The sequence below is a fragment of the Apostichopus japonicus genome, chromosome 8, assembly GCF_037975245.1.
Source record: "Apostichopus japonicus isolate 1M-3 chromosome 8, ASM3797524v1, whole genome shotgun sequence".
NCBI lineage: Eukaryota > Metazoa > Echinodermata > Holothuroidea > Aspidochirotida > Stichopodidae > Apostichopus > Apostichopus japonicus.
In genome coordinates this window covers 24,889,892-24,903,212 of record NC_092568.1, presented here as the reverse complement: position 1 = coordinate 24,903,212, position 13,321 = coordinate 24,889,892, and the positions used below count along the sequence as shown (strand labels likewise).

Sequence of the window (13,321 nt, the reverse complement as noted above, 5' to 3'; positions counted from 1 at the left end):
GCCAGCTTGCAGGAAAACAATTTTGTGAACACATACCAGTCTTGAATGAGGGGGGGGGGGGGGAGGTTATGGAAGTACATGAAGCTCTATTGAGACCTAAAGTTTCTTACGGGGAGGACGGAAGAAGAGTGCAGATGGAATATGAACCATGGCATGTACTCTTTCATATACAACTTTTGTTTTCTTGGGGAAGGGGAGGGGTTGGGTGTACTCATTACTTTGCCGACGACGTGTTTTTCCACTAGTTCACACGCTTCTTTATGAACCCATCAGGTGACCGATGCAACGAGATAAATTGTATGCCCTTATTATTATTACACCATTTTTAAATTAGCATGCTAGACGTGATGTTGAATTCATTTATTTAGATCACCAAAATGTTCCAAGCGTTTGGAAACTTTCCGTCCGTTTGGCGCGTATGGGCGTTTAGGACATAGATTAGAGGGCGCAGTTACAACATATATCCTTTATACTCTATATAAAGGAACTCTAATATATATCAGAGCCTTACATATACGGCTCTGATATATATATATATATATATATATATATATATATATATATATATATATATATATATATATATATATATATATATATATATATATATATATTGTATCGATGCATCCGTGTAATAAATTGGAAACCGGAATTTGCATCATTTTCTTTGAAACTTACTTTCTGGTTTCCTTTCATTGCAGCGAAAAATTATGTTTCTGTATCCTCATGCATGGTATGTGTCCTATATATATATATATATATATATATAGATATATATGTATATGTATGTATATATATAATTATATATATATATATATATATAATTATATATAATTATTAATATATATATAATTGAAATCGTATACATATATATCAACATATATATATAGGGTAGACAGCTGCAGCTGTATGATTCGCTAGTTTCTATATTTGCAAGGCTTCACTACTTTCGTCTCCCTACGGTTGTAAGTTCCAGGATATATGTCTGCACAGAAAACGTTTCATTTAGCCAAGCATGACGACCTTGGAATGATATTATCAGTCAATGTCACGTTTCTACATTTGAGTTCATCTCCAATCTTACCTCATTAAAGAAAAATTCACTATTTTCAACATTTAACGACTTAGACAGATGGGTTAAACCTTTTTTTGATGATTAGTATAGGCCGAAGTGTCTAGAAATACCGTATTGTTGCTTAACCGGTGATCTCTTCTGCAGACTAAAACAGCAAACGTGTTATAATAATGCTAAGCCAAGTCAGTTAATTAGTACATAAATAATATATTCCGTTATAACCAACCTATACGATTCTATGCAAAGGATACTTTCACATAACATGTTTTGCATATTAGATTATGATCGAATGTTTTAATTTTGCATACATTGACTATACATAAGAACACGGCTTTATAATTACACATTATTGATGCGAGCATCAATAAGTTAGAAGTACATGGTATTGCTACGGGAGGTGTACATCCACAGTAGCAAATAAGGCGTAACTATTTGAATTTAGCTACCAAACTAAAATATTTCTACATCATATTCATACACTATCTCCTTTCGTTTGTACCATTAAGTATACCACTTCAGATATGGTGATAAAAGTAAGTTTCCTTATTATAGGGGCTTTTATGAAATAAATGTTAATGAGTAAGTTAGTAAGGGATTTCCTTGGTTCTCATTTAACATTCCATCCTCCACAAACGATTTTCATTTGATTATAAACTCATTTTACTTTATTTTTTTTAATGAAACTTCACTACAGCAAGGCCAATGAATATCACCGAAAAAAATGGTGAAGTTTAACTCAAAAGCTGCTGTGAGAGCATACGGATTATGAGGTTCCGTACTTATTATTTCCAAGACATAGAGTGCGAAATCAAAGACATGAGAACCGATTAAGAAGACTTCTCCAAACATCATAAGACGCGATCAGATCAAGAAAACTATAACACGAGAAAGAAAGAGCTGATCCGTCCTACAGAAGGTCATGGTAACCGGCCATCGCAATAGCAGGTCATTCTCTTCAAAGTGTTACTTAGTATTCTTCATCTTTGCGATCTACTATAGCCCGCAGTGCGTAAGAAGTAGGTTTACGGAGATTACGTAAGTAGTCAATCAAATGGCTTTGAAATTTAGTAGGCCTTTGTCTATTATTTTATTGCTAATCCCAGGGAAGGCTTTTCATGCGTTAAGTGAAAACGCAAACTAAGCTCACAAATAACTTTTATGATGGGTTCTCTGCTAATGTCAATGTCGTAGCAAGTAACAAATGTCGAGGATTGTTCCTTTGCATGACATCACTGAACCGTCTCAAGTAAGTCACTTGGGGGAAGTTACTCTTAGTAAATGTATATTGAAGAATGTGGGAAGGACTTTATGAGCCGTGAATGTCAGTTGCAAGGGAAACGTTAAATTTCATATCTGCGGGTGTATAAATGTCAACCAAGGAGTCAGACAATTATATTTCACTAGGGTATAACTTTTATGTTTCTAGGTCAATGTCTAAACGCAACTGACCAACTGTTGTAATTAATTGTGTATAGTGTACATGTCAGGGACATGTGTCTATGGAAAACATATGATGGTTGGGTTTGCTTGTCCTTTAATGTATTTATTTGCAATAATAGTTGATCTGAGTTGGTATGCGAAAATGAGAAAAGGTGGGAGCCTGGAAATTATGACCGTTAACAGATATATTGCATCGAGTTTAGCAGAGAACAAAACAGCGCATAAAAACGGAAGCAGATAGGCATGCACATATTCCAGATTCAATGAACGAAGAAAATACACACACAAAAATCTATATGTATATATATATTTATTACGTCGTGTTGTCCATATTGAGTATCTCGTTTCAGATCTTCGTCAGGTGACATGGGATTAAATACATGGAATGATTGAACGACAGAGAGAACCATGATTGATCACGCTGATTTGGTATAGTTATCAGCGTAGTACTACCAGCTTGACCTCCGTCCTGAGCTTAGGTCAAATTCATAGATTTAACCGGTTTCTAGACCAACTAGCTTAACTCGTCATTGAATTTCCTTCAAATGTGGAAGATTTTATAACTACATGTGGGCTAAATGTGAGTGAATGTAGTCGCTTAGAATAAGTCTCAACTTTCAGTCTTTATCTAACAGAAGTATGGTAGGAATTTTAGACCTGGGTGTTGGTTACAGTATGCAAAGAGTAGTACTAGTTCTGCGAATTAGTTTACGTCTGATTTCCTCTTGATTGTACTATAAGTAAGGGGAAACGACTGAATGTTACGTTAATGTTACTGTAGTACCTAAGATAAAGAGTTACGAAACATGCTGTACTGACATACTTTTTGGTTTTACCCAGACGCTCAGGATCTTGAATTTGTTGTATGGTTTGCTTTATTTCACGAAGTACAGAAGTCTGTAGTCTGATAATGATAGTGTCTTTTATCCTAAGGAAATGTAGCATGGTAGGCTCATAATTGATGCACTTAATGATATGATCAACGATATCTATCAACAAAAGACCCAAATCACTCAACTGTATGCGTTTTTCATATGTGTAGTTCCTCAGAAATGTAATGATCTAAAAATATTTATTGTACCGTACCTACGCAACATAAACTTGAGCAAAATTTGACCACAATATGTCTACCATGTCAAGTTCTTTCATACCCCGAAATGGAAACATTTGTTGATATGCTAACTGTGAGTATACATCCATTGATTCTGGATGCTGTATGCTATGCTCTGAGCCTCTAAGCTTAGACAGGTCAGGTCCCAGAGAGTAGTGGTATCATGTTGAGGTAATTTTGGTTATTTTTAGGGAGTAAGATTTCCAAATGCCAAAACTATGTGCATGACTGGGGGGAGGGAGGGTGTTAAAAGCTTATAAAATAACACAATTTGATCAGCACATACCTAAAATAGATTCAAACTCAAGAACTATGTTACTCTGCGTCACTGCAAAAAGTTTAGTTTGCCTTTTCAACCATCGCATGAAGAAGAAATCGGTCGTATTTTTTAGCTGGCAGTTAGAAGAATAGTGACTGCATTCTACACAGTGAATAGTTTAGTGTTCAAATTTGCATGACAGTTTGAAGGCGCCTAACTTTGGCTTTTATAAAATACTATAGTTCCTTTATACACAAACTTTGCACTTGTACAGCCTGCCTATAGCAATTTGCCCATCTTGCATAGCATTTCATGGGACCATTTTATTCCTGTGACACTCAAATTGCTTAAATTCGTCCAGCTGCAAAGGGGATAACCCTTGCCTATTCATCTGCCAGCCAAGCAAATTGGTGGAACCCATAAAAGCTAAAAGTAAAAAATTTTTGTGATTGTGCAAGACGTTGTACATCAGACAGAGACACCATTTGGAAAAAGGACACAATGGCACATAATAAGTACAAGTACAATAGTCTTGGAGCCTTGTCTCAAATTCTTGATGTGTACTAGAAAGTCTCTCAATGTGTTTCTTCACAAAAGTAAAGTCAAAAGATGGCTTCAAATTGTTGTAAACCTAGATCTTAATCATCACTATTATCATCACTGACCCTTTCATCAGACCTATTGTGATTTGTTTATATTAATTTTGTAAAGAAGCCTGAAATTTTCCAAAGTCATTCTTTCTGTAACCGTTCTTGACATATATATTTGTTTGTGTGATAGCATATATGACCATATTTAGAACTCCTCAGTGGTCTACCATGTAAATTTCAGATGAATTCTACTCATTAGACTGTGCCATAACATGTATCCAAACAATGCCAATTAGTTTTTGTTTGAAGATAATTATATAAAAATTGCTCAGAATTTCATGAAATTTGTATCAAACTATGTCAATTATAGATGTGCATACTGTATAGTCTGTAGGTAACACATTTTGACAGTCAAGTATAGAAATAATAATAAATTCTGTAAACATAGTTGATGACTGCATATTAGGCACCAAGGACATATGATTTCATAGGAGTGCTGGTTCAGACCAAGTCTCAGTATAGGTAGGCTTAACTAGTAATTGCGTCTGGTTTATTTAAGGACTTTGTTTATACGTGAAGAGGCCACATGATTGTCCTTCCAGCCCTTCAAAAGACCTGTGACCATTTTTCTTTTACAGTAAACTAGATTGCCTGTACAGAAGACCCTCTACCTTGAATATTTGCCATGTCCAAAGCAACTGTTTGCCCCAACTGTGGTGGTAGTGACATTGACAATGACCAGTCAAGGGGTAATGCTGTCTGTGTCAGTTGTGGTTCAGTCATTGAAGATAACTTCATAGTATCTGAAGTCAACTTCCAAGAAAACAGTCTTGGTGGAACATCTGTCATTGGACAATTTGTTTCTTCAGAAGGTACAGTATAGTCTCATCATTTGTGAAAAGGATTCTTGTTTTGTCAGTGTTATGTAATTTTATCATTTTGGAAAACTGGTTATGTTTGTGACGGAAACCTCAAAATTGAAATTTGCTGTCTATAAATACAGTATGTAACTTTGGCAACTACAAATTGCAATTGTTGAACTCTAAGCATTAACTTTAATATCTGGCATAACTATCAGTTCTTTTATAGCAAATGCTCAATAAGTTTGCTGAATTTCCAAAATTGATCTGAAAATCACTAAACAAGTTTCTACCTTTTGGTTAATCCAAGTCAAGCCAATCTTTACAAGGCAACACTGTTAAGAGAGAGTTTATAGATACTGCAAAATTGTGTTTTATGAATTTATTTGTTGTTGTACAGTGTCATCATCTTCATTGTTGTCTTGATATTAACAAAGCAATGTTTTTCACCTTTTTCCCCCCAAACTCCAATAGGTAAGACTGGAAGTAGTTTAGGTGGCAATTTCAGGACTGGTGTTGGAAAAGAATCACGAATGATTACTCTTCAGAGAGGTATGTTCTCTTTTCAACATTTTTACCTTAATGCAGGTCTGTTTTTAGTGTGAACAAAAAATGTTCCCTTGAAATCAGCAGAATTCTGCACAAACTGCAACAAGATAAGTGATTCACATTGGCTGAATTTAATTTAAAAAATGGGCAGTTTTGGTCAAGCTCAATGAATTAATGACGTTACGGTGGAGAGGAGTGCACTTGTATTTTGAAAGCCAATTTAACAAACTAATACTATTTTTATAAACCCTCCTTTGTTAAATGTAACTCTGAAGGCATGAAAAAATCTTCTTTGCCAAATTTACTTGTGTTTCAAAACTTTGTTTTTAGATTGACCTTTACATTTAAAGCTGTTGTTAGCATATACTTGACAAGTAGCATTTGCTGGTTTATAACATTATCATTTTTTGCTAGATTCACATGTTGTATTATATAGCAATATATTGCAGCTTGAATTCAACAGGTTTAAAGACCGAATACTTGATGATTTTGTTACAGTTAAGGAACTACAGGTAAACATCAGAATGATAGTAACTTGTATCCTTGTGATTTTTTCTCACTTTAAGGCAAGGACAGAATCACACACATCGGTAACCAGCTTAACCTCAACAACCACTGTCTGGCGATTGCGTATAATTTCTTCAAGATGGCAGTACAGAAGAAGTTGACGCGAGGGAGAAAGACGGACCACATTGTAGCTGCTTGCTTGTATCTGGCCTGCAGGGTTGAGTGTACTCCTCGTATCCTTTGATTATGATGATTGAGGTTTTAACTGTCATGCAGATTGTGGGGACATTATAGCAAAGCTTATCATGAACAACTCCCCCTCCCTCCCACACCTACCCCCACCACCAAACAACAAACAAACACACACAAGAAACATTCAGAAAGTGTTCATATAGGAATAAGTTTTGCTGCTCCATTTGTGGGAAATATGCCATGGGATGTACCACTAGAAGGTGCAATATATGGTGTTCCCTACCCCCGCCCCCCCCCCCCTCTTGTTTGTCCTGTCGATGTGGTATGTACTTCCGTTTTGTCTTCTGGATGGTAAGTTTGGTGTATTAAAGAGATTCCGAGCGTTTCGAAATTTAAACATTCACTTGTTCATTCTCAAAATGTGGAACTTCGTTTAAGCTGCTTATCTGACGAACCATGAAAAATGAGGTTTCACTATTAGCTAAGTTTGCAAAAATGTTTCATTAATTAAGAAATTAATTATCCAAAGTATCAAAAAATTGTATCCGCTGAAAACAGATATCATTCATGTTTGCTGTTATGCAATGCCTCTTGATTTAAACAAGCTAATGGGAGAACTCACTGTATCGCTTATTCAGTACCAATAAAGCTCTCCTTGCTCGAAGAACAGCTGATCATTAATGCGACTAGTGTGCAAATCCTAGCCTATGATCACACATAATACTACACCTCGTATAGTATCTCAGACCTTCGATCAGCATCGCAATCTCTGTCTTACAGGCCTCTCCCAGGCCTAGTAGCGTAACTTTATTATAACTACTGTAGGTCTCTCACTAGGCTAGTAATATGATACTATGACCTACTAACAGTAACAATTGGCTCTAGGTTTAACTAATGTTCGATGAAGCTGGTGGAAGGAACACTGACTTGTCATCTTTATTGTATATTCAATTCAGCAATAATCTCACTTCCAAAACCCCTGTGATATGAAAATAGTTCATATAGCCTAACTCAGAGGAAGAATTGAGTCAAGAAGAAAACAACCGGTATCATTTGTACAGCTTACTACTATCTAACAGGATTAGTGTGTATTATGCATCTCCTACCTTATCATTGCATTACCAGTACAGACAGACCGTTGAGCTGAATAAATACATACAGGCCATGAGGCAGTTATTTTTAGGACGCTAAGTGACCAAGAATGTGGGAGAAGCCTGATAACAACTTCATGCCAGTTGGCTTTTAACTCTATTTGGAATCTAAACCTAAAACTTGGGTATTATGCATGTGTAGTACACCAGTGACACCTTCACTGTTTAGCATTGCATATTCATTACTAAACTCACATTTAGGCATGTTTTTATTTTAAATTTTAATGCTTTCAAAATTTTACCATTTTTACGCTGTTTCTGTTAGTTTTAACAACTGTCATTGTCAGCCAATCAAATGACATATTTCATCCATGAATAACACCGGTGGTACATTGAAAAATAAGGAAAAACATAAGATCAAAACATTATCTTATGTATTTTTGTTTTTCGAAACGCACGTAATCACTTTAAGTGATTGACTCCTGCAAGGTTTTCACTTGGATGTTTGAGTAGATGTGGTAACTATGCCTTTGCTGTCTCTGTTGGATGAAAAACAGGTGTGTTTGATACATTGCAAGATTTCTGTAATGCATTCTACATGGCCTTTGATGAATTTGGCATCACAGCATATTGGGGAAGAAATTTATCATAGCTACTTCACATGTTCGAAAATTTAGTAATTGTATGTTTCTTATAAATTTATAGTAGAAAGTGTTTTGTTGTTGTGATAGGTAATTAATTGAGCAGTCAATTAATGTGGACTGTCAATTCTACTCCCCTTCATAATAGTCACAGGCACTAACCGTGCTGGAGATAAGACCATTGGCAAGATACATTAGAACTATATTAGTATACTGCTGCTTGTGGTGTGTTACATGATTCAAACATGTACAGTTAGTCATTAAAATAGACCTAACAACCTGCGTGTGAAATTTCTCATACATGTTTCTGTAGTAGATAATTTACAGGCAAGGGGATTGGAAATTTGAAATCACAGGAATAGACGTACAATAATTTACATAATTTACGACCATCTGACAGATTTGGCATTATATTTATTCTTTAATGAAATATATCAAGAAGATAAATTTTAGAGGCTTTTACAATCCTTCCTCTTCTCTTCAATATCTTCATTTATTTAGTTTTATCAGTTTTGGATGATCTGATCGCCACCACCTCATGAACATCAGCTCTGATCAATTTCCGAAAATACGAAATCTTTTAGTTTAAACATTTGTTATTGTAACAGATTAATACTTTCATTCTCAATTTAACTTTTCAACAACTTTTGTGTTTTGAATGTTCCTTAACATTTTCATTGTAGATATGCTACTGGACCTTAGTGATCTTTTACAGGTAAGAGATGAACATAATTCAATTTACTGCAGTTCTGTGTTGTCTCAAAGTGCCAGGGAGTTGCTCCCAAATATGGTTACACCTTGAACACACTCTTCAGATATATATTAATGTAACAATTGAAAGGGATATTATGAAAGTAATCTGCTGCATGTACTTTCAACTAGCTGCCCCTTAGTAACAAGTTATTAACCATTTTAGTTAACTAGAGAAAACAAAATTGTCCTGCAAAGTTTAATGGAAAGGTTTTTTAATTTGTAAACCTTTGAAGTTCATTTGTTCCTAGATCAAATTTGTTGGATCAAGGTAACAGAATGTGTTTTCAAGTACTTAACCTTTAATTGTGGAGTGAGGCACCACCAGACTGTAGCAGACACGATGCAAAATGCAGTTTTAAAGCAGATCTTTGTGTTAATATTGACAATTTTTTTTTTTTCAAGCTTCTCTAGAAGAATTCCTCTAAGATTGTAGTGCATTAGCTGGACTTCATAACATGTTTCCATTTTAATTATGTAATGAAAGTTAAACCTTGATATGTGGCTTTTCCAATTTACATTTCACATGTGAAGAAAGAGCTATTTTGACAAAAGTGTCTGGCCAACAAAATGTTGCCAACCTGATGGAATCCATTAACTACATGATAATTAACCTTCATTAAGGGAATAATTGATGAGAATGTCTTACTATGAAAAGTTGCAATCTAGTTTGGAGTAGGACTTTGGAGTTAAGTAAAAATATACTGACCAAATTCACAAAGGAAATTTGAACCCAGCTCCAAAGAATATCCATCACTTGCAATCCTAACAAGTTTGGACTTTCAGCCTAAACTATAACTGGACAAATTTTCTAGGAATTATGGACTGATTTGTGTTACTGCAAAGATTAATAGGGGGTGGTCTCATTGTGACTGTTGTCTCATGTCTCAGGCTGCACAAATGTTTTTAACTGAGAAATTGTTTGCAATACTTTTCATCTTTATTGATATATTTAATGATGTAGGTCAATGTTTACGTCCTTGGCAAGACATACGTGAGGCTTTTACATGAACTCCACATCAACGTACCAGCAATCGGTAAGTATCATCTTAATATATCAGATTGACCTATTACAGACTGAAGGTTCTGACAATAAATGACCAAAGTAGGATGCCATTTTGAAGATTAACATGACCTACAACCAATTGGTCCATTTATATCTTAAACAGTACTCTCTTAAACTCGAACTGTGCTCTAGAAATGACACACTGCTCATTAGAAGAGTTGTAAAAACATTTAACTGCGACATAAAATAGACAGTTCAGTTTCAGTTTCATTACAGTATAAAGTTCAAACAAATTTATAATTAGGAAAATTATTTTCCAAACATTAACTAAATGTGTGATACATAATTTAACTAAACAATTAAATTGTCAGTAAATATCTTGTCTAAGTTATTGCAGTGAATCATTGTATTGAATAGAGAATCACTGTGGTGAATAGAGAATCACTTTGGTGAATAGAGAATCACTGTGGTGAATAGAGAATCACTGTGGTGAATAGAGAATCACTTTGGTGAATAGAGAATCACTGTGGTGAATAGAGAATCACTGGGGTGAATAGAGAATCACTGTGGTGAATAGAGAATCACTGTGGTGAATAGAGAATCACTGTGATGAATAGAGAATCACTTTGGTGAATAGAGAATCACTGTGGTGAATAGAGAATCACTGGGGTGAATAGAGAATCACTTTGGTGAATAGAGAATCACTGTGGTGAATAGAGAATCACTGTGGTGAATAGAGAATCACTGTGGTGAATAGAGAATCACTTTGGTGAATAGAGAATCACTGTGGTGAATAGAGAATCACTGGGGTGAATAGAGAATCACTGTGGTGAATAGAGAATCACTGTGGTGAATAGAGAATCACTGTGATGAATAGAGAATCACTTTGGTGAATAGAGAATCACTGTGGTGAATAGAGAATCACTTTGGTGAATAGAGAATCACTGTGGTGAATAGAGAATCACTGGGGTGAATAGAGAATCACTTTGGTGAATAGAGAATCACTGTGGTGAATAGAGAATCACTGTGGTGAATAGAGAATCACTGTGATGAATAGAGAATCACTTTGGTGAATAGAGAATCACTGTGGTGAATAGAGAATCACTGGGGTGAATAGAGAATCACTTTGGTGAATAGAGAATCACTGTGGTGAATAGAGAATCACTGGTGAATAGAGAATCACTGTGGTGAATAGAGAATCACTTTGATGAATAGAGAATCACTGTGGTGAATAGAGAATCACTGTGGTGAATAGAGAATCACTTTGGTGAATAGAGAATCACTGTGGTGAATAGAGAATCACTTTGGTGAATAGAGAATCACTGTGGTGAATAGAGAATCACTGTGGTGAATAGAGAATCACTGTGGTGAATAGAGAATCACTGTGGTGAATAGAGAATCACTGTGGTGAATAGAGAATCACTGTGGTGAATAGAGAATCATTGTGGTGAATAGAGAATCACTGTGATGAATGGTCATTGTGTTTTATTCCTCACCGGAGGCGCAAAGAATCTATGCGATGGTGATGATGTGTATGTGACACTCGCTTGTAAACACGGCAACTGAAAAATTTAATAGTGGATTAACTTCATACTTGGTGTGTGGATCTGTCTTATTGAGTACTAAAAGGTCATTGGTCATATGGGGTCAACAGAGGTCAAAGTCTGAAAGCATTGTAAGTACGATAAGTAAAAAGTACATCTTTGTCGTACTTGAAAAGTGGTATGTAGATTCAGTTTGTGGAGTACAAGAACCCTATTGAAAATGATGGAGGTTAAAGGTCATTTGCAGTCAACATCTAAGTGCAAGTCTGAAAATCTTGTAAACACGATAATACTACAAGTACTGTATATCTTTGTTGAACTTCATACTTGGTATGTAGATCCAGCTTGGTGAGTGCAAGAATCCTATTTGTAGAGGTCAAAGGTCACATGAGGTCAGCAGGCATCAAAGTCTGAAAACCTTTTAAAGATTATAACTCCAGAATTAAAGCTACATCTAATCTTTGAATTCTCCAATGCTATGATTTTCTTTTGGTGAACATAGTTTGGTCATATTCAGTTCAGTTTAGTTCTGTGAAGAGGCTCTATAGGTCTTCAATAAAACATACCTGGCATCCAGGTAATAAAATCTGCTTTAGAGTTCATACACTTGCCTTTAAATGTGCATTTAAACCTCCTATACATTTTCCCCCTCTGAGCCTCAAGGGTCAACAGGTTGTCTCAAATGGACACAAACTGGCTCAAGGGGTCAAAAGTTTATCTCAAATGGTTGGGGGGGGGGGGGCAATTGGCCAATTGCTCAAGAATATTTCACAGTGTGTAAACCATGTCATGTAACTTTCAACAATTATTAAAGGGATTGCTAGCTCAAATTGGTAAAATGTGTCTGTATTTCACATACGAAGATCTTTCTGGATATTGAAAGATTTTGGATTAAAATTCTATACTGTAAAATCCTTACCAGTGAATGACATGGTTGATGCCCACAAGGGATTGCTAAAATCCTTTTCTGGTTGTCACTTAATTATTGGACACTTTTAAGTCACTTCCTCTACATTAGTCAGATAGAATTCTGAGTAAATGTTATGTATGGCAAGGAATCACAAAGCTAACTGGCTTTCTGGTTTATTGATATGTTGATATCAACCTAGACAGTACAATTAAATGGAGGCTTTGAATATTAAGGGTCTCTTGGTGTTTTTGGTGGTAAATGACCCAATTTTAGAACACCTCATAAGAAACAGGTATTGTTTGTCCAAGATGAAACTCCAATGACAAAAATAAAATAAAAATAGAAGGTAACTAAAAGTCTCATATCACTAAGTGCAAAAAGATATTGTCATGTGAATTGCAGGCTATGACATTATTGAATGATCACCAGTGCCTTTTTGGTAAATAATCACAGCTTACTCTCAAGTGGTTTCTACAAAAGGAAGGTTAAACAGGTAAACTTGAAATGAGCATTTCTACAAATTCAGGGATATTCACGTAACACTACATAAAATCTGGCAACATTCCTGGGAACATGTTTAATTAATCTCCTGACAGCACATGAATTCCAGCGGCTGTCCCTGAAAATCGGGGGCAACTGGTCACCTCAACCTAAGTGGATGTCCACATCTAATGATCAGCAGCTGAGAAATAAATGTTTAACTTGAGAAAGATGTCAACGTCATATGATTGTCCACAGATCAACATTTCAGTGGGAATACATAATGGCAAGACATTTTTACATACCTGTAATTTGC

The 13,321-nt window shown here is 35.5% G+C and overlaps 1 protein-coding gene across 2 annotated transcripts in view; it reads left to right on the top strand.

Moving 5' to 3' along the window:
- Positions 1 to 2,949: 2,949 nt before the first annotated feature.
- The window catches only part of LOC139971244 (transcription factor IIIB 90 kDa subunit-like), a 33,744-nt gene continuing 23,372 nt past the window's right edge, over positions 2,950 to 13,321 (top strand). The window contains exons 1-6 of one of the 2 annotated variants that reach the window (XM_071977542.1): positions 2,950 to 3,095; positions 5,114 to 5,347; positions 5,810 to 5,887; positions 6,451 to 6,624; positions 8,999 to 9,030; positions 10,030 to 10,102. In XM_071977542.1, coding sequence (XP_071833643.1) covers positions 5,161 to 5,347; positions 5,810 to 5,887; positions 6,451 to 6,624; positions 8,999 to 9,030; positions 10,030 to 10,102 — 544 coding nt within the window. In that variant the 5' untranslated portion in view covers positions 2,950 to 3,095; positions 5,114 to 5,160. The remainder of the gene's footprint in view (positions 3,096 to 5,113; positions 5,348 to 5,809; positions 5,888 to 6,450; positions 6,625 to 8,998; positions 9,031 to 10,029; positions 10,103 to 13,321) is intronic. The other variant, XM_071977543.1, reaches the window with a different exon arrangement.